This window comes from Corvus kubaryi, unplaced genomic scaffold (genome assembly GCF_017639235.1).
Source record: "Corvus kubaryi isolate FWS band 111438036 unplaced genomic scaffold, C.kubaryi_AGA036_p1.0 71, whole genome shotgun sequence".
In the NCBI taxonomy this organism is placed as follows: domain Eukaryota; kingdom Metazoa; phylum Chordata; class Aves; order Passeriformes; family Corvidae; genus Corvus; species Corvus kubaryi.
The window spans coordinates 18,298,735-18,320,880 of record NW_024582059.1 but is presented as its reverse complement, the minus strand read 5'-3'; the positions used below and the strand labels follow the sequence as shown (position 1 = coordinate 18,320,880).

The following is a 22,146-nucleotide window of genomic DNA, read 5'->3' as shown; positions in this document are numbered from 1 at the left end:
AAAGTACCTGGGCTGTTGATGCCTCTGGCCAGAGTGACAGAGTGGTTGTGGTAGGCGTGGTAGATTCCAGAAGGGGTGTCCATAATGTTGAGCTGTTTAGCTGGGAGTGACCTGGTTCTAGCCAGTGTAATAGTAAGTACAAAGATTGACCTCTGCAGCAGCAGGGTGTATCTCTGTTAACTTTCTGTGAGGGAGCCTGCAGCCCCCACAGGGGAAGTGAGTGACCCAGCTGTTAAGGTCTCCTCAAGCTGAGGGTTTTCGTAGTGCCCCCTGAGCGTTCCCTGGGGGCCAGCCCATTGCCTGGGCCAGCAAGGCTGGCACCCATCCTCTCTGAAGCTGTGCCACGGTGCAGCAAGTGATGGGAGACTCCTGGGGCCAGCCAGAGTGACCTTTAGTCGTGTTTGGGTACATGAGAGGAGGCTTCCCAGCATGCTCATCACCCTCCCAGTAAAATCTGGCAAACTGCAGCAAAGGAGAAAACTGTCCTACTCCATCCTGGGTGGGCAGGGAAGGATCTTTGCTGCATGAAGAAGCTACAGCACTTGCTTTCAGAACCTGCATATAAATGCACATCTTTGTACTCGACTTAAATTTCATTTTGCAGAGACAGTACAGTACAGTGCACTTCAGGTCAAATTGGTGTAAGAGCCTGAGGTCTGTTTACAGAATGTACATATGGAATTATTTTTCAAATATTGTTCTGTTGTTCATTAAAACATTGCAGATCTTAGTGGGAGGCAGGGAGAGTATTATTAGTACTGCAGTAATAGCTCATTCTTCAGAGATCAGGTTTCACTTGCTCAGTGCCAGCAAAGGAAGTTTTAGTGGAAAGAAAAGGGATGGGTGATAAAATCATTTGCAAGAATTCACATCTGAACCTCGAGGCAGCATAACAAACCCCTGCATTTATGGAGTTTTCTAATCCTCTTCAGGATAGGCAGTATCTGTGATTTGTTGCTGAAATGGGAGTGTTTGTGTGGTTAAGGTGACTGGATGACAGGCTCGCGCTTACTGAGAGCACTCCCATGTCCTACAGACATTTTCCAAAACACAGCATTAACCATTGGGAGCTGAACTAACCAGAGGAAGCAAGCTGCTCTTGCATTTTATTTAATTTTTAATTAAGCTATTTTTGCATTACTTTTGTTTTAATAGAGCACTTTCTTTCAAAGGACTTTTTAAAGAAAGTCCCATTGTCAGCAATCTCTGTTAGAAAGGCCAGTTGTCTCCACAACAGTGCTTCCTTTCAGAGAAGATACTGAAGACTTGTTCAACAAGGGCACTTGTTTATTTTTTCTCTTTAAAACTGTTTCTTTTTGCGATTTGGTTTTTGAAACCCATCAGAATAAATATAGTGTGGTGATAATATTAATGAGAAGTGAGAATTAATATTCTCTCCCCACTGCCTGGTAGTGCAGAATTTCTCCATTCAGTTGATGTGAATGCAAATTTTCTGCTCGGTTCCTTAGTCTAGGAGGAACGCTTTTTCAGCTGTCACCTATGTATTTTTAACTTACTCCATTATAACTTTAGAGGATCAGAATATATTTGGTGCTGGGCAGTCCAGCTGGGGCTGAGGCCCCATGTTTACATGCTGCTGTAGTCTCGGCATTGGCATTTGCAGTGCAAGCCGGAAGGGGCTGGTGCAGAATTTGTGCTTGTTCAGCCCTCCTCCAGCTTGTCCATCTGAGCAGAAGCAGCATCTCACCACTCATGGAATTCATTTTACCTGAGTGTAGGGGCAAGCAATAAAAAACCCTGCTCCTTTGCACCTCCAGACTTGCTTTCACCAACCTCATTTTTAAGTCATTTGTCTGAGGAATATATGAAATACAGTGCATGGAAATATCAAATTACAGTATGCTTGGCTTATATGAGGAAGAAAAAAACCCAAACAAGATGGTTTTGCATTGCTTAGTATGCTAAATCATTCATCCACACAGCGAACATATGTGCAGGTAGAGAAGTGCCGAGCTGAGGCAAAGAAGAAATTTTCAAGAAGGCCAGGCAGGCACTTAAGTATTTGAAAACATCAGCAACTTTATTTAATGATCCATAAAGCCTCAAAGCACCTGAAAAATGAGAGATGGAAACCCATCCTGGGCAGACAAGATGAACAGGGTTTTGTGCATGTGCACACCTGTGCTCGGCCTCAGGAGCCTGCCTGCAGCCAGCCCTGTCGCCTGCATCACTGTGCTGTGCACTAAATGCTCTGTATTTGCTTGGGGCAGTGTGGAAGCCATGGGTGCTGAGGCAGCAGGATGTGGGTTGGTGGTGGACATGGCAGTGCTGGGTTAACAGTTGGACTCAATGATCTTAAAAGGTTTTTTCTAATGTTAATGATTCTATGATCCTGTATTTCCTTCTTGTAGGGATTGTGTAGCTCACGTGCATCATTTCCTGAAGAGCCACAGTGTAGCAAGGACAGCCCCCCTCTCTACCTAGAACCCAAAGGTTTTGGTCTTGTGCCCGTGAATGGCCATGGGCATTTTGGGGAGAGATGCACATGTAGCACTTGAATGGAGGTGAAGTGCCTGAGAAACGCCCTGAGGAACATTAGAAACAGATGTGCTGCACATGGTATCAAAAACTTCATTTGGATCCTCCTCAGCATCTCCTGGTGGCTTTGGCAGGAAGGGATGTATCTTGCATGGCAGGCCTCATTTCATATAGAGACTGTAGTGTATAGTTAGGCAGTTTGCAGAAAAAAAGCTGAATTTGGTTTCAATCTGGCTGATACTAAACAGGCTTTGAGTGAAGAGGGCTTTTGTTTCGATGCCATGACATTAAACCCTAATGTGAACCTTCCCCTTGTCTTGGCAAAGCAGCGCCCTGTGCTGTCATTTGCTTGTTGACATATTCTGCCAAACAAAAATAAATTCTTTAAGGCTCATGCTGCTGAATAATTAATTTTTTATGGTTCCTGAAGGGAATACTTTATAGCTGAGGTGGATCTTTCCATAGGCTGAGAGCACCAGGATTTCACTCTCTGAAAAAGCTGACAGTGGGATCCTCCAGGGGCAGGGTTGCAAGGGATGCTGCGCTGGATGCAAATGTGCCTCTGCAGGTTCCTAATCCTGCAGATTCAAAGCTGCAGATGAGCCCCTCAGCTGTCACAAACACCTTTGGGTACACTTACTTCTGCTACTGATCTGCCCAAGTTGTGTCCCACAAACGATGAGCAGTTTGGAGCCTCATTTCAGTCCCAGTGCCTGAATTCTCAGGATGAGCATTTTCTCTGTTTATTCAGAGGATAGATCCAGCCTCTACTCCCAGAGCAGCAGTGATGTGGGAGTGTGCTAGGTGTGTGTTGCAGCAGCTAATATGCATCTGTCAAGTGAGAAATTGATTCCCAGCTCCCTAATGTAGACAGAAGCTGCTCTGAGAGTCATCTTGCTCAGTTTGTGATGGCTGGATCTCTTTTCCTTCACGTTAATAGGTATTTGTTGGGGAAGGGCAGAACCTCGCTACTGTTGGAAGAAGAGCAAAGGAGACTTGGCTCAAAATTTGTGCTGGCCAAGGGATGAGGATGCTTCATTGGGGTGTGATGCTGTGGGTGCATCCTCCAGGCGCAGAACATGAGTTCAGCTCAGGCTCTTCCATGGCACGTCCAGGTGTCAGGTGCTGTGGTTTCGGTGTGCACATGGTTATGAAGGAAACCTGAAGCAATGAGTGCAGTTCCTCACTCAGATAAATGCACGTGTCCAGGCAGAACCTAGGTCCATGTTTGTTCTGTCAGATACTGTTAGTGCCTAATCCATATGGATTTTATCCACCTTTTACTCCTTACTAGCATGAGGCAAATACTCTGCATAGGTATAACCAGAGGCTCCATCCCTTGGTCTTCCCCCGGGTTCCCTGTGTTTGTGGAAGGTTTTACTCTTGGGTTAGAGTTCTGGATTTCCTAGGCAGCTAGGAATTGGCTACTGTGGGTAACCAAAGGACATATGGACCTCCAAGAATCAGCCTGTGAGCCCATCCCACGGCAAATAACTTTTTCCTGAGCCCTCAGAGTAATAATCAATTTACATAATGGAATTTTCATAGGACTGGGAGCAAAACCAAATACAGTGGTAATGGAATAATCAAGACCTGGTTAGCAGTGGTTTTCCTTAGCCTTACTGGTTGTTGGAGCAGGAGTTTTGTATCCACTGTGCGAAGTGGAAAAAGCAGGAAGTGATGGTAGTCCCAAACTCACCGAAGTCTCTTTGCTGGGTAGGAAAGAGCTGGGTGGGCAGAGACCCATTCCTGAAAGGGACAGAGAGAGGTTTTGGAGTGTCTTTTTTTTTAATGTAGGAGAACACTGAAGCTTCTGACATTAATAGCTGTTGCTAATAATAGGAAGAAATTACTCAGCATTGTGTTGTTACCTACTGCTGTCTTAATTGCTGTCTCAGTAGGCTTAATCACAGAGATGCTCCTGACAGAGAAGTGACTGTGGGCTTTCATACCACACTCAGAGATTCTGAGAGAATTTGGAGAAAGCTAAGCACAGGAATGTGTACCCTTGCAAATCCAACAGTTCTTACCATTTCTGGAAATGCAAAGGCATGGTGAGATTTCCAAACTAAAATAAATTCTTTTTGCTGTAAAAATGGGGCAAGTGCTTGAAGGTCACTATAACTGTATTAACTTCAAGACTTCATTAAAGGATTCATTTGTTTTAATTATGAAGAACAGTATGGGTGAAAGAGTCCATTTTATGGAAACCCCACCCTAATAACAGAAAATTACATTTGATTAATACTCCTATTTCTCAGAGGTGCTCAATACAGCATACAAATGCAAAAATTGATTAGGTAAAAATCTCAATTGCTAAGACTGCTGTAGCCTTCATAATTTTTGAAGTGCAGCACACTGCAGGGTAGTGATGAGAGAACTGGGAGTTGTTTTAGTTGTGGCCTTAACTGCACTGCCAAGCTCTAACCCTTCAGAAGTGTGCTTTAGTAGCTGAAATAATTGAGACTGTAGAAGCAAAGATGTTCCTAGTCACCATTGCACTGCTTGTGGAAACAGTGGTGCCTTCACTCTCACTGCTAAATTGGAGTTCTGTCAGACTGCTGGACTGGGGGAGCTCTCAGCTTTTCCAGTATAAACCACCAGCAGTAGAGGGTAGAAGTGGTCAGGTAGAGTGTAGTCAGGAGTTCTCAGAACACAGGGATTTTACAAGGCTTTAAAGAAGAACCAGGAGTATATTTGATCTGAGAAATTTGTAAGGCACATTCAGAGGTGCTGGATAGCTCGTATTACTTTGGTTGTCACCTACGGTGCCTCAGTCACTGCAAAGACAGCTCACGTGTTCCAAGAGAAAACAAACTTTTTGACATCCTTACTGAAGAGGGAACTTCTTTTAAAGCAAAAGACCATCTAAATTATTTACCTGTTACAAATCAAACTATATCAGACAAATATTGTTTGGGATGCAGAGGCAAGGACTTAAATTTCAAAATTAGCATTGCCTGTGGGACCTGAGTTTTTCATCCTTTTAGTGCATCCTCATGCCAAGGCTGCTGGGCTGGCAGGGAGGTGGTACCTTTGCAAATGGATGGGAACACATGTGCAGAAAAGAGCAGTGCTCATGGCTCAGCTCTTGGTCTCACAGCTTTATCTGTCTGACCTTAGCACAGTGTTTACATTTTAGTACTTCTGAGCTGACCTTCGGTTCTGCCACATTTGTTCCTCTTATTTTAAATTAATACTTTCCCAATCCCAAAAAGCCATGCAGCTTTGAAGGCTGGAGTTAAAAAGATCCTGACTGCAACCCTGGATTCCTGGTGACACATGGGGTCACATGTGTGACACAGGTGCTTCCCAGTCCTCTCATTTTCTTTACGTGGATGGTTATTGTCAAGTATGTTAAAGCTGATAGCTTAAGAAAAAGGAACAAAAGTTTTAGCAGACTAAATAGGTATAGAAAATACATTATCTTTAGGGCTTCAAACCCACGTATGACATGATAGGAAGGTTCTAGGGATTTTCTTTTAAACTGTTGTGCAAACTTAACCTTTCTCCTCTGTGGTAGGATTCATAGTGTGCTGTGCTGTGATCATATCCGTGATCACATCCTGGTTTTCACCCACTGGACTGCTGACTTGTTTATTGAATGGATTATGTTTCCTTCATTAGTGTTATTTTTCATTTCCCCTTGTCTGCATATTCACCAGACATATATGTGTACTTGGTACTACTAAAAGGTTGCAAAGAAGTCAGAATTAGTAGTTTCTATCTAGGTTTCCTGTGACCTGTCTCATTGAATCCAGAGGCTCCACACAGGTGTGATGAGGCAGGAATTCACTCAAGCTGCACAGAAGGCAGTGGGACAGAGGTGACCCCAACCCCCTTGCACATTCAGTGATGTGAAAGAAGTTTAGGAAAAGGAGCACATTCACAGGGTCATTGTCAAGGCTGTGCTGGGGTGCAAGGCTTACTTTGCTTAGGGCTGGTGTTTGATGCCGGAGACAGGGAGGAGGGAGCAACGATCACACCAAGACACAGTTTCCTTCACTTTGGTTTTGGGCTGTTTAGAGTATTTTTGGCACACAGTATATGCAGTAACAACCTCCTCCTAATGGGTAAACTAAACCTTTGAATATCAGCATTTTTGTTCCCTTGAAAACCAGATTATGTCTATGCTACTTACTTAGCATGCATCTGTTTAATTAATCAGTATTTTGCTTCATGACATGCCAGTGACCTAAGCCCCAGCAAACAGACTCACGTAGTGCTCAATAGCAGCAAGTCATGTGTTTGATGATCTCAGCACTTCTCTGGGATGTTCATAAACTGCTTACATGTTAGCAAGAACAGCTGTGAAAGTGCTCAAAATGAGCAATAAGGTATGGTGCTACAGGATGGAAATGTTGCTGCCCATATTTTTTTATTCATTTCCTTTTCTGCCTTCCAGAAGTCCACTTTTATTTGCTCTATCTTTAACAGGGACTTTATGGCAGAGTGCAATTCTACATGGTAAGAATTGAAATGACAAACTTGTGTTTGATTAACTACACAAGCAGAAGTGCTTCAAGTCCTTTGCAAGGGCACAAGGTGCCAAAATTAAGCTGTGTTTAACACTTGAATTTTCAAACAGCAGAGGCTCTTTCCTTCAATCATGCAGCGCAGTGATTTGGTGAACTGCATGGAAGTTCACACACTCACTGAAACCTGGATGTGCTTCATTCCTTCACATTTCTTAAAGATTGGGAAGGGCCCAACATACTGTAAGGCCTTAGGAGATGCATTTAGGTCACAGCCACCAAAAAACCTGTAGATGGTGTCACTGTAGAACCTGAAATGCCACCGTGTGACGCAGCAGTCATGTTGTTGAGCTGCAAACATCAGCTGCTCTGGCAGTTGTAGGTCAGGGGCCCTGGAGAATGCACTGAAGTTAACCAAATAATTTGATTTAATGAATGTGTATCCAGCTGAAGCTGAGAGATACAATAGTTTATGGCTGCTCTTTTCCCTCTGGGCAGAAGGCTTTATTTTTGTAGAGCTGTAATTTTTGTGGTGGCCAGTTGCTATTAGTGAAAGGAAAAGTGCAACTGGGCTGAAAAATCAAATCTGTGGTCTCTTGGGTTTTCCTAGTTTGCTGATTTTTAATGAGTCAAGTAGCCCTTTGGCATTTGAGTTATTTTGTTTGCTTTATAACCCTTGTAAATGGACTGTCAGGTCAGAGTAAGATGTTATTTCTTGGAAATAATTAATTATCAGTTAACTGTTGTTTGCATGCAGAAATCTTGGTGGTTTTCCTAAGAAGTGTTTCTTTATGTATTTCAGCTTGTTAGTGACTTATTGGAATTCTGCTTCTACACCTTCCGAGAGTCTCAGGCACTGAAAGTAGAGTTTCCAGCCATGCTGGTGGAAATCATCAGTGACCAGCTACCAAAGGTGGAATCTGGGAATGCCAAGCCCCTGTACTTTCACAGGAAGTGATAGAAAATGTCTTAAATGGAAGAACTTTGCCTTAAGTTTCCCTGTGTTATTCCACACCCATGAAGGACCCAAGAAACCATATTTTAAACATGCTCTTTACACTTGTTCAGCAGTCTCTGAATAGTTTAAAATCATATGAAGGGTTTGGGGGAATGGAAAGCAGTTGACTCGGATTTGGCAAGACCTAGATGTTTGGAAATTACCCCATAACCCTAAAACACTTAGAAAATGTTCCTGTTCCTCTGGATGAAAAGCCATATCTAGTCAATAACTCTTTGATTTTGATATTTTAACAGATGGAGTTTTAAATATGCCATGTAGTTTCTGGTATTGTTTGCTTGTTTTAAAAGGGTTCGAGAACTAATGAGAACTTTTTAAAGCTTACCCTTGGTTTGCACATAAAACGTAAAGTCAATATGGGGCATTAATATTCTTTTCTTGTAAAAAAAAAAAACAAAACAAAAACAAACAAAAAAAAAACAAACAAAAACTATATATATATATACACACATATATACACACACACAAACCCTAACGTGTAAAGTAATAACAGAACATTTGGTGTGGAATACTGTTATCCCCACCTGTGGCATTTGTTATCCCATGTTATCCCATCATAGATGATATACACTGTGTTAAGTGTCCATTTACTATTTAATTCAAAAGGATAAGATGTGAAAAACAAATGCCCTGGTATCAATTTATAGTATCTATTGTGCTGGCTTTACAAATAATTTTTTGCAGTCTTTTGCTGTACTGTAAATTGCTGTATGTATAAATTGTGAAGGACCTGAAATAAGGTGTAAGGAACTTTTGTAAATGAGACAAAAAAATCTTTAATGGTTAATAGGATGAACGGGAAAGTATTTTTGAAAGAACTCTATTTTGCTGGAGACTATTTAAGTACTATCTTTGTCTAAACAAACAAGGTAATTTTTTTGTAAAGTGAAATGTTCTGCATGCATAATGAACCGTTTACAGTGTATTTAAGAAAGGGAAAGCTGTGCCTTTTTTAGCATCATATCTAATTTACCATCCTACAGTATCTGTTGTAAATAACCACGCTTAACCTTTTCAGTTGTGTTTTAAGCCTTTCTATTTCTCTCTATTTTCCTCCCCTTTTGTCTCGCAAGCGTATGTGACTTAAGCACATCTTAGAACTCCTGCTTCATATATCCGTAGGAAACTACACTTGTTGTGTTTGCCACATTACCAAGGTTTCATTTAACAAGACAAATTATGGTCTCTCTCCAAAGCTTTTGCCATCTTAATGATCTAGTGAGTTCTTGCCCTCTGTTCCCTTTCTCTCTCAGGGGAATGGGGGTGTGAGCAACATGTTGAATGGTTATCCTTTTTTTATTAAGGTTTCCCAGATTGTTTGGTTTTGTTTTGGGTTTTTTTTTCCTTTGAATACTGGATATCTGAAACATCTTAAAAGGTCAGATTATTATTTCAGCTGGGGGAGAGCGATTTCTGGTTACGCTGAGGGGAACATGCAGATCATTACAGTAAGTATATCAAAGAGATTTGTATTGGTGAGAGGGATGGTGAGGGATGATAAGGGCAGATAAGCTGAGTAGAATTTTTAGTGATAAACTAAAAGTGTCTGTAATTTTGTAAGCATTTTTGTAATAATTGGGATACATCCAAGAAGACAAACATTCACACTACAAGTTCAACTCAGTTGGTCTGATTTTGTCTCAAAAATGTTTTCTCTAGAGTAAGACTGCAAGGAAAAGAATTTTTGAGGTGATTTTTCACTATTTCACAATTTATAAGCAACTACAAAATTTTGGAGTAGAATAGAGGACAGGTGAACTTTTCTGAGGCTCAACTGTTGCTACCATATGCTCATGTTTAAATAGAATAGTTTTTCAGAGTCCTAATCTGTAGTGTTCTCTCTGGGTGCCACTGGTATTTTTGAGCTATAGTGTGTCCCTTGGCCGGTCAGAATGTAGCATTTCTTGTCAATGGTGGTTGAATTAAGAATTCTACACCCTTTCTGAACCCAAATTTTGAGGTGCACTGTGGGTGCACTGAAGACAGTCAGCGCTACTTGTCTTTTTAAATGACACCTGCCTTATGCAATGGGTAATCTGTAAAGACTGTATTCAGAGAGGTTTTTTTATATATAAATATATACATACATACATTATTTGCATTTTGGAAGTCTAATTCATAGGCAGATCTTTAAATACTGACCTGCACAGCAATATGAAAGCCAAACTTCCAACGTGAAATATACAGCATGCAGACTGGTTGTTTACAGTAAAGACACAGTCATACATCCATCTTTTAATTTACTTTTTTTTTTAAAGTCTAAAATAGAAGATTTCAATGGCAGGTTCTGGGTGAATACAGTCTGCAGCAGCTTTTTATATTAACAAAGTTACTGCCTCCTTTTCTGTCTCAGAGTAACTTTGCTTGACTAAAATAGCAAAGCCATATTCTACACTTCACTGTTAAATGCCTGTCCCAGTCCAAATTGTTGTCTGTTTGCTCCTATTTTTGTACCTTATTACTTTTAATCTTGGTTTGGTACAATTCATAATTCACAGAAACTTCATATAATTAAACACACTAAATTAGTTTTAAAAAGCAATTTATATCTTTATGCAAAAACGTATGTCTGTCTTTGCAAACAACTGTAAGCAGATTATAATAAATCCTTTACTTTAATCACCTGTTGTTTATGAAACCATTCATTGATTATTATTTTTTTGCTAGAGATCATTGAAGTAATAGATACAATTGGATATAGATGTTGTAAGAGGCAGTATTCTCTTATCAAGGACACTTAAGCAGAATAGCCATCACTTTTTTTATCTAAACCTGTGTACAGAAAATAAAAAAAAAGAAACCACAAAACCCAACCCTAGTTTTTAGCTACCAGGAAGTTTGTTATGTTCTTTTGAATTTGTTTAGAATGAAATAGGCATTTGTCTCCTGCAAAATACAAGACAAACTATAACAGCTTTTAGAAAGTGGGCTTTTGTTCATTGAGCTAAATTATTTTGTTGTAAGAAGGAACAGGGATATGCAGCAAGAGCATTGTATACACAGTTAAAATGTAAAATAGTGTAATGTACTGCAGTGGGTATTTCAGGAATACTACACACCGTGCGACAAGCACTTGCACGGAGTAAAATAGAAAAGACTAAAGTTTGCAATATCAGAATCTTATTAAAAAGATACTTTACAATCAATAATGCAAAAAGCTAATTCACAGGGTGGTGTTTTTCACGGACTTGTTTAAACATTTATGAAATTAAAAAATTCTACAGTTAATGCACTTTTAATTGTTTATTAAAGATTTGACTTTTTTTAGAGCAATGTTTTCAGCTGGAGGTCAATGACTTGATAAGATAGACAGCAGTTCTGAGGCCAGGAAGCTCAGAGGAATGTTTAAGAATTCTTGCAGTTTAAATAGATTCCTGGATGAAAAATAAAAGCAGCCAGCAGTATGGTGTAAACAGTAAAATCTATGCATAATGATGCATTTATAATTAGGGGTTTGCTTCTGTATGTTTAAAGCTTTTTAAATAAATAGAAAATATTGTTTGGTCTTTATGTTAATGTCTGCAAGTACCTATTTTTCTTTTTTTTTATACAAATTGTACAAATACACATGAATTAAACTGGTTTGATTGCAAGTATTTCTTGCATTTTAATCTGAGCTAGCTGCTGGTGCAGTGATATCCTTAGAGACAAGCCTTCTGCTCATCTAGGAACAATACTGAACCAGAGAGTGGGCTGGGTTGGAAGGGACCTTAAAGATCCAGTTCCAACTGCCAGCCATGGGCAGGGACACCATCCAGGGACACCATCCAGGTGCTCAGAGCCCCAATGAACCTGGACATGAACATTTCAACATAAAGTAATTTAAAATCCATTATAACATTTTTCTTCAGACAGCTGTAGTGTTGATTCCAGCAAGCTCTGTCACTCTGGGTGTCTCCACACATGCGATGGCTTCGGCCAGGGAACAGCTCCTCAGGCTGTAGGACAAGGAATGTCCAACACTGAGGAAGGTGGTTCACTTCACCTGGGTCCCTGTGCTCAACAAATGATGTACTGACACTGTTCTGGGCACAACCTACATCCCACTGGAAGAAACAAACCTTCAGTAGCCAGACCAGTCTGGGCTCCAGTTTCTGTTAACCTCCTGCTGCTGTACCCATTGACCACAGTTAGTGAATCCCCCTTGCCCTGAGAGAAATTCTATTTTATACACACAAGGTCTCCCCAGTGACCCTGCCTTCTCAGGGTCAGACCTTTTCCAGTTGTAATTATAGTAAGATAGCAGGAGTTTTATTTCCCCTTCTAACTATCTTGATTTGTTCTGAGCACTCTCTCAAAAATTCACCACCACGTTCTGCACAAAGTCCAGTCTGTGGTGTAAGACCACCATTTAATTGCATTTTGGTCTCTTAATAACAACTTACATAAACTTTTTTATTGCCAAAAAGTCCTTGCACCTGCTTTCTGCTTGCTGAATTGTCAGAAGGAAAGAAGAGTAGGGGACCTGCAGTGTTAAGAAAAATTTCCCATATGTTTACAAGCAGATGCATCTGTCATATGCTGTTCTAGAAATAAGACGATGCTATCGCTACTTAAAAATGTAATGAAACTTGTAACCTGACCTCAGGCTGGGGCACTCAGCTGTAGAGACTGGGAGTTCATGTGGAGTACAATATTACTAAGAAAGGAGTGGAAAAAATACCCTTTCCTGTCACAGATTTTGCTTGGTAAAACATGCCCTGCCATAAGGTTTTTGAGGCATTCTTTCTTTAATTGTAGATGTTGACAGGATGATGTTTATTTGGCACTTACCTGTGCCTACTGCAAGGACAGATGAGGGCAGATGGTTGGGCTCTGATATAGAAAACAATGTCCAAGGCACATTCAGCTTAAGAGGTGAAACTCCAGTGAAGACTTTGAGTGAAACCCAGTTTAGCACTGGTGTGTTTACAGCCTACACAGGCCCTCTGTCAGCAGCTTTTCTTCTTAAACTGTGTACCAGGTAAGAATTGTGAAATGGGTTAAGAGAACAAGGAACAGAGCATTGAGGAAGGCAAGTTTCTGCCCGAGTCTCTTCTGTGACACCATTACAGAGGCTTGGGTAGCAAAAGCTGCAAGCACTGTGGCAGGAACATGTATTTTCATTACAGGACAGATAAATCAGCTAATGAGATTTTTCTTTCACTCCTCATAAAAGCATCAGAAGGAAACCTGCCACAGAGATCAGCTGGGACAATGCTTAACAACCTTCAGCAGCCTGAAAACCCCAGGGCTTTTCACCCAGCAGAGTGAAAGTGCTCCTGGCCAAGGCACAGAGCTGCACTCTGGCCAGTGACTAACACAGACTATAAATTACTGCTGAGCCCAGCTAGGCAGGAGTCTCAGCTTGGCCATTAATTATTCAGCAAACATTCGACCTTAATCCCCAGGCTGAGGGATTCAATCTCTGGCCCCACAGTGATGGCAAGGCCAATGCCATTTTGCATAAAAAGCACATTTGGGGTTTTTTTCCCTAATTCACACTCTAATTTCAGCCCATGTCATGCATTCACTACCAGCAGCCTCAGTTTTTGAAAACTGACAAGTCTGTGCCCCTGCCCACAGTAACCAGCACAGAGCAAGGGAAGGAAACCCAGCCCAAGGATTAATTAAACTGTGCCCACAGCTGTGACAGGTGAGCAGTTCCATGCAAGGGGACAGATGCCACACCCATGGAGAATGACCACTCCTGCTGCCAGGCCAAGAGAAGGATCCTGCAACCAGCTTTCTCCAGAATGGACTCCCTGTCCTCCGTCCTGTCTCAACAGCACGTTACTGCACTCCTCCAAAATCTACCAAGCCATGGATAAGACAAGTGGCGTGCCCTAAAGGCCACCTTCAGGAAAGCAAGCAATCTCAAAGGCCTGACTTCCTTTGTATGGTTTGGGTTTTTTTTTAATTTTAGCACCTTTTCATCTCCACTTCCAAGCAGTCAGTACTGAGGGCATCATTTACAGCTCTGCTCAGCAGCGAGGATGAAGAACGAGCTGTGCTGTGACTACTGGGCTGTGCAAGTCTGTACTTGGCACTGGTGTAACTGGGCTGATGTGGAAACCCATCTGGTGGGTAGCAGTTCCCACAACTGAATTCCTCAGTCAGTGTGGTTAGCCTGAAAGCCAGATCTGATCTGGCTCAGCTCATACCACTGCCTTCAGACAACGGCTGGGACGTGAGAAAGTTTGGATTAGTGTTACCTCTGTTCAGTGTATCACTTCTCAGTAGAAAAGTTTTCTTCTTGTTTGGGTTCTGCGTGGCTCCAGGAGTAACAGGAGTCTCAAAACATCTCACCTAAAGGTGAAACAGAGCCACAGGACTGGATGGAAGAGATACTATTATTCCTTCTCTGTAGATCTGCCTTCTTAAACAGCCTCAGTTAAAAGGGAAAAAGGCCCCACCACACAGAGCTAAAGCCGAGAAACGCATTGCGAATTTTGGAAGGCAGCAGCCATAACAAGATCAAACATGCACTGCGGGTTTAAAACAACAACAAAACAAATGGAAGCAACTTCCAAAGCTTGTAGGCTTCAAGTTATCAGAGCTTCACCATCTGACAAGCCAGCATACCTAGCTGCCACACCTGCAAGGCTAACACCAAAGATTGACATTCTCCCTCTTCTTTCAACATTTTCTACCAACTGGGAGCCATGAAAACGGAGTTTGGCACACAGATACCATCCTGCCTCCAGAATGAATCTTTAAGGCCATGGATGAGTTGATAGAGCTGTGGGCCCAGGCAATATGAGACCCAGCCAGAACAGGGCTTTGCCACATGAACAAATCTGAGCAAGGAAACCTGCAAGCTGCTGCTGCAAGTACTGGTGCAACTATTTCCTTAACACTGAATCAAGGAGCAAATTACAGAACTTGATCTCCTTCAGTCAGAAGTCATTTTCAGTGCTTGGGTCACTTAGCCAAGACAAGAACTGCCTAAAAGCTTTATGGCAGAGAGTCACTGCTTCAATACCAGGAGAATTCACCAAATGAAACTCCTCCAAGCAAGGGGGGTCAGCATTGGAGAGCTGTACTGGCTTGGCCCACCATTGCTCCATCTGGAAATGATTTGCGCATACTCCAGTGGTCTGTGCAGTCTGGGCAAAGGAACAAATTAATGGCATGGAGTTAAATCCTCAGGGGGAAAAAAAGCTATCCCAACCTCAAGGCAGTATTAACCATTAACTGGTTTACTATTCACATTTGTTAGAAAAACTTGCAAGCCAAGTAGAGCTGCAGTAAAAGACTCAAAATCCACAGAGTTCAATTTAACAAATAAGTGAGCCTGTATTAGCATGTCATCCTGTCACACTTCCCTGCATCCTCCCCACTGCCTCCCAGACAGTCTCACTTGACGGAGAGAAAAATAGAAAGATTAGTGATAAACTGCATGCAACTTTTTCTAAGTTCTACAAATTTTGAGGCATCAGTAAGACCTTGCAGTTGACAATTAGAGGGAAGGAATACAGGCAAGGTGAACGAGCAGCTAAGACAGCCATACAACAGATAAAATGCAGAACTCTCCAGGATGCAAAAGCATCCTAGCCAGAGATTCTCTTTTCCCTTTTGGCTTGAGCTTCCAGAGTTGCCTATTTTGAGTGAGGAAAGCTCCCCGTCCATTCTGGAGCCTGCTTGAGGCTGACTGCGTAGAGCTGCCAATAATCATTTCATGCCACAACTTCCAGAACCAGAGCAAAATACTCTGCAACACAGGAATGACAAGTCAAATAACAAATAACATTTTATTTCATTTACAGTGATATTTTTGAGTAGCAAAGGAACCATGACATATAGGAGCCTGTAATAAAAGTTCATGTGTCTTATCTTTATAAAATAAATGAAATCATACACGCAACATAAACGAATGTGCTCTTTGAAGACATTTGAAAAATGTCGTGTCTTGATAACTATTATTTTGCTTACTGATGTCTGTTCTGCACTGGCTATTCCACTCTGAAATACAATTTAATTGTCAGCATGGTAGCTTTTTTTATCCATCATTCCAAACCTAAAATAATCATAGAATCATAGAATGGATTTGGTAAGGAGGGACATTAAAAATCATTTAGTTCCAATCCCCTGCCATGGGCAGGGACACCTTCCACTAGACCAGGTTGCTCAGAGCCCAATCCAACCTGTCCTTGAACACTTCCAGGGATGGGGCAGCCACAGCTGCTCTGGGTAACCTGTGCCCATGCCTCACATTCTGTTAAGAATGCTGGTTATCAAAGCATAATCTCCAGGACACAGAGTTGAGTCACGGATCAGCCAAATACTTGACTTCAAAAGCTATTTATCTTGCAAACAAACATACTACTACTGCTCTTTACAATTGGAAAAAAAAAAAGCACCCTATTGAAAAATTAACCTATCCCTCCATTCCTCCTCCTTGTCCCCCCCACCCATTCCACCCCTCAAGGAATCTTTTTTTTTGTAATTCATATTTGGCAGCACTTAATATATTTATACAGATTAGGATCTTCAATCCATAGTCCAGCTCTTCATTGATTAAAAGCAGTCACAAAAGTAGAGACAAGTGACTAGAACAAAAATCCATGGATACCATGTACACCTTCTTGGCGTTCAATGCACAAAGCTATAAAAACTGAACGTAATTTTGTGGAATAAGTCCTCTCTTGCCATTTAATGTGCCTTCTAGCCATCCTGGCTCTCTGGAAAATTGCACTGCAAAAGAAAAGGAAAGAAAATTACTGCATCTTTTTATGTTTGAATTAGTACTTTGCAGCTTTAGCTCCATGACACCAGGCAAAGCATCCATAAAAAACATCCCATCATCTGCAATGACCAGTTTAAGAATCTGACTAAGAAAGATAAAGAGGATTATTAATGACTTAAATACTTCATAATATACTTCTGCAAAGTGTACATGGTGAAATAGCTTTTAGGTGCAGGAGACTTCATTAAGGAAATGGTTAACAGAGCTTAGGACAGATATATAAAATAGAAAAATCTGTGCCTTAGGGGAAAAGTCAGAATTAGTATCAAACAGTGGAAAACACTTCCAGTAGATGGGGCAAAACAAAAGCAGACACCTGTCTTGAGCAGAGGTGATGAATCTGGAAGCTCAGAGCCACAGCACCACAGCATAGGACCTTACTTGGTATGAAAAGTAAGCATGGGAAGGATTGTAGGGGAAATAGAAATGAGCCAGATGTCACTCCAAGTATCATCTCCTCAGAATAGAGCTGGTATTAGAAGTGACTAGTGGACAAAATCTGAATCATTCTTCTGATTAAATCCTCTCTCTGAAATTCAAATCCAGAGTCCAATTCAAAAACACAAAGCAAAGGCTTGAACAGCTCCTTGTGCCATCCTAAGTGTTTACCACTGCTGATCACAAAGTTTATGCAAGAGTATCCATGAATCTAAAATAATAAATATTTCAGCTTGGACTCTCAATGCCCCAGAAATTACTCTGAGAGCAACAGAACTAATGAAATCTGACTTCCTGTATATGTATTTTGACCACATTTGACAGGAAGTTAAAAAAGAAGCATAAGCCTCCTTTCTTTGGAAAACAGACTAAAAAGTCCTCAAATTCCCCTCTGAGGTGTCTTTTAAGGATGTAATACAGGTACCTATTTACCTATGTAACTGTAAAATCCCACACTTTTTAGCAACCTATGACATTTTCTACCGTATTAATTTATCCTCGCAGTGCTTCTGAGACAGACAGTATTTAGGGAAGACATCAGACAAATGCTGAAACATGCTGCCAGCCATGTCAGTGCTTTATTTAAAACACATTAACACATTGGGAAATGTGATATTTGTAGCCTTCTACATATCAGGGAAATAACAGTTAAGAGAGAGCAGCATGTTAAGTCTCACTTCCAAAAGCATTTTAAGGCTCTAAATTTGAGCACTTAAAATCGTATTTTCCCTTGGTTTTTCCTTGTGTCCTATTATTGTCAGACAGCTGTGCTCAGAAACCACGCTTTAAACAACAGCTGTAACTCCAAGGAACCCAGAAAACAAAACTGCTTTCAAACGATAGTGATCATTTAGATTCTGCACAAAAGTCTGGGCTTATATTTGTAATAAATCTGTTCAACAGAAAGATTCCAAAGGAAAAACGTGCATAGAAAATTACCTTTTAGGATCTGTGCTCACACAGTAACTTACATTACCATTAGTAATTAGCAGGCCCTCCTCTCCCTTTGTCATTTCTATTCCACAATTACAGAGTACACATGCATTTAAAACTGCATGGCTGACACCACCACAAACCTCCCTCCAGAAGCTGTAATTCTACATTTCCAGCAAACACACCAGCAGCCAGCCAAACCCCTCCCTGAGGTCTCCCATACCTACAGAGCATACCTGTATCACAGGAAACAAACTCCAAAAAAAAGGACAGATTAGGAAGAAAAACAACTAGAAAACCTGGAAGCAGGGAATTTCTACCTGTCCTCTGGTACTTAACCCTTATTTCCAGAAAGAGGGTAGATAGCACTGGCATGTGAGTGTCTATAAATCAAAGGCCTGCTCAAACTGAGGGGAGCCCTCATCTGAAGGAATCTCACTGGAATTAAAATTTACATAAAATTTACCCAGGGGAGGAAATGCTCAAACTATGCTTAATCAACACCATTCAACACAACAGCAAACTTCCAAAGAAATATTTTGTAAGCAAGTTTGATAAGATAACGGTGAACTCTGCACCCAGCAGCTGGGTTTGAGTGGCAAACACCATTTTCACCCCAGAAGATGAGACATAGCTGGTACAACTGAGCTCTGGGCTTGGGAAATTAAATATTGCACATGTACATTACACAGCTCAGGGCACCACTTGTTGGCAGACAGTTCTTTTAGACTCTAGGAAGACTGAAGAAGGAATTATCACTCAATTACACCTAAGGCCACCATTTCTAGAGATTTGCATTTAAAGAAAAAAAAAAAAAAGACAGCAAAAAATAATTCCTAATGTTCAGCAGCTCTGGTGACTGTCACAGCAGGGAAGGCTTCTGTCCCCACTCCAATCACCTTGTGCAAGAAGGGCTAAGATACCTGTGTACATCACTGACTGCTTCTGCGGGCAAATGATAGTAATGAGGGTGCCATCCAAATGTAAAGCTGCTTTAAGCTCCAGTGATCCTGTTTTCCTTGCTAATCCATTTCTGAAGTACAGCATACAACAGCATGCATTCCTTTAAAATCAAAACCACTTAACCACACAAACCCCATTCCCCTATCGTGCACAGCTCTTCTTAAACCCATGACACAGCCTGTTTGTGAAAAAATAACCTGCTCAACAGAAGACTTCTGTAGTGTCCCCTTTCTGTCATTTCTTCTCCATCAACAACGATTACAGTTCTTAATGCTTTCTGAGGCCTGCCTCATTTAAAAATACCTTGCTGCAGAAACTACACACTTGGCCTTAAAACCTACAACTCATTACTAGAGCAATCATCCCATAGGACTAAGGCTCCTCTTGGCAAGGGACAGGAGGGGAAAATACTTGTAGTAAAAAAGATACAGAGCAGAGAACTAAACATTAATATTTTCAGCAAGATTTAATGAGTATACAGCAAGACCGCACAACAAGGCCAACCACTGAACCACCACTAAAAGCCATCACCTCTTAGGACAGTGGAAATAGCAGCTAAGTTGAGAGCTCAGAGTGGGACAGTGACTTTCTCAGTACCTGCTGCAAGACCATTTCAGCAGCCTCACTCGTGGAGGACGAGTGCAGGGAAGGAGGATGTCTGAACATCTGGATGACAGCAAGTGCTATGGAACAACCACCCCAACTAAAATGGGCCAACAAAATCTACAGACTTGCAACTTGCAGTGAGATCTTCTGATTTCTAATCAAGAAACACCATCAGGTCAACTTGGCATTTGCAGCATTAGTTCTTACTTTTCTGTATTCCCCATAGGAAATAGCTTTGATATTGCCAATGTTATTATTTTCTAACTGCAAATAAGGCTAGCAGCTCTTCCCAGAGACCCAGTGCTATAAGCAGACTTTGCTCTGCTCTGGCAACTCAAAAGTTTCACAGGTCTCAACCACAACGAGAGCAAGACTCACTTCCTCAGCAGTATTAGTTCACTGCATGGGTGCCACTAACTTCAGCAAGACTGAATCAGACACTGATTCACACTGATTTCCACATCTTCGTGGAAACTGGCTGTTTTGGGAGCAAATCAAACCTACGTGGTGCCTGGCACAAGAGAGCCTCCCTTTCTCATGGTCTGTCAATCAGAGTAAAAACCTCAAAAAGCAACATAAATGAGGATTACTGAGGGCAATGGAACCCTCGCTGTTAAAACCACTAGAGCACCAGAACTCACTTCCATAGAACTCGATGATGCTGGCCAATTTTTCATCAGGAAATTCAATTAAAGCAATCAAATGTGCTTGCAAGCCCTCTGTGTTTAGAAATCCCTCTGGGTTTTTGCAACAATCCCTCTGGGCTGAGTTGATCACAGAAATACAGAAATACTTAGCATGCTTAGGGTTAGCCTGGAATTTGAAATTTCAAAACTTGCCGTTGCCCTTAATTATTCTGTGAGAAGCAGAATGATCTTGTGGACAGAACACAGGGCTAGGAGTCAGGGGGTCTTCTCCCCATGAATGTTTCCAAGTGTTCTGAAATCCACAGATGAAAGGTGCACCAAGAAGTGGCTCTATCCCCATTTTTACCTCAGCAAAAGAACCATTTGCACATACAGTGCAATACAGTATTTTGGGAGTACCACTTCTCTTGGATGTAAATCCTTGATTGGTGAGGACCATAAAGACAGTTCAGAAGCCACAGCATGAATTAGAGGGTAGAGAGTGCCTTGGAGGCAAAAAACCAGGGACATTAACTGAGGCTGGCACTTTGTTACTGTGGGAGAGAGAGATGGGGATGACAATGGCAGTGTGAATGAGGCTTTTTGTGTCCCTTTTATACTTGGTGGGGATGCTGGTTACCCCACTTCTCCTAGGGAACAAAACACTCTCTCAGTTTTCCTCATGTTTTCTCTCCCCTAAAATCGGATTTTAAAAATTGTAAAAAGCCTTGATAAGAGCTATCTTGACAAGTTTTCAGGAAGCCTTCCTGCTAGCAGTACTGCCAAGGAATTTTTATTGTGTAAACACCATTTAAACTATCTGAAACACTTCTCCAAAGTGAAATTCCCATTTACTGACTTTTAAGAAGTCTCTTTCAAGAACCAGAAATTTAGTAACACTTGGCTCCAAGACTGGCAAAATTTCAGTGCCAGGCAGTCTGATTATTCTTTCCCTGATTATTGGGAATATCTGCCTCAACAACAACAGACATACACAGCCAGCATATGTCTCTCTCAATCTCAGATCCTACTCCGCTTCTTCCCATATGTGCCCTTATCCAGCTGCAAACTCTTCAAGCTTTGCCTCCAACCACTTTTAAGTGGTTGTTTATATTGTTATGTGCTGTCAATAATATAGCCTGTAACAACTGGGAAATAAAAATATTGGCACAGCCTAAGGCAAATTGAATTGAAGATTTAAAAAAAAAAATCCAGTGGATATTGTTCAGATTACATTATTTATTTTCTTACACAATTCAATTAAATAGAAAACTTTGCCTTTTCTTTTTAACTTACCAGATGGTGCCTTAGCATTTATATTCTACGGCACTTTAATGGAAAAACTGTGGGTTTTGGGGAAGCACAGTGAAAACACCTGAATGTGAAAATGCTAAGGTGCTCTACAGATTCCTATCAGGTGATGCAAAGCTTAATTTAAAGTATTAGCAAATCTAACCTTGGCAGACTGAGACAGATTTTTTTTCCCCCATTCAGAAACAGAAAATGGAGATGGGAGCAAAGGTTAAACTCACCTTCTTGCACCAGTATTACATTTAGCAGCTCTGACAGGTGCAAGACTACTTCCCTAAATGCCATTATCCTGTCTGAGGCTGGAGCAGCCAGAAAAATTCATCCAGAATAATGACAGGTGAGAGAGAACCATTGCAATCAACATCTATGGACCAAGAAAGACAAACCAAGAACAGGGAAGGAAACAGGAAAAAGAAACAAAGCAGAAAAGCGAGGAAAGAAAAAGGGAAGAAAAGAGACAGGATTAGAAAGTGAGACAGGCCAGGTGGAGAAAGGAGAGATGGATAAAACCTTCACTAATGGAAGCAGCACTTTTTAGTAGACATTAAT

At 41.2% G+C, this 22,146-nt stretch overlaps 2 protein-coding genes across 6 annotated transcripts in view; one reads left to right on the top strand and one right to left on the bottom strand.

Moving 5' to 3' along the window:
• Nucleotides 1–11,502, top strand: part of NR3C2 (nuclear receptor subfamily 3 group C member 2) — a 189,146-nt gene extending 177,644 nt beyond the window's left edge. For all 4 annotated transcript variants that reach the window (XM_042049975.1, XM_042049974.1, XM_042049976.1 and 1 more), the window contains one exon: nucleotides 7,777–11,502. In XM_042049975.1, coding sequence (XP_041905909.1) covers nucleotides 7,777–7,932 — 156 coding nt within the window. In that variant the 3' untranslated portion in view covers nucleotides 7,933–11,502. The remainder of the gene's footprint in view (nucleotides 1–7,776) is intronic.
• A 4,197-nt stretch (nucleotides 11,503–15,699) lies between these two features.
• ARHGAP10 (Rho GTPase activating protein 10) overlaps nucleotides 15,700–22,146 on the bottom strand; it is a 145,189-nt gene continuing 138,742 nt past the window's right edge. For both annotated transcript variants that reach the window (XM_042049978.1, XM_042049979.1), the window contains one exon: nucleotides 15,700–16,668. In XM_042049978.1, coding sequence (XP_041905912.1) covers nucleotides 16,580–16,668 — 89 coding nt within the window. In that variant the 3' untranslated portion in view covers nucleotides 15,700–16,579. The remainder of the gene's footprint in view (nucleotides 16,669–22,146) is intronic.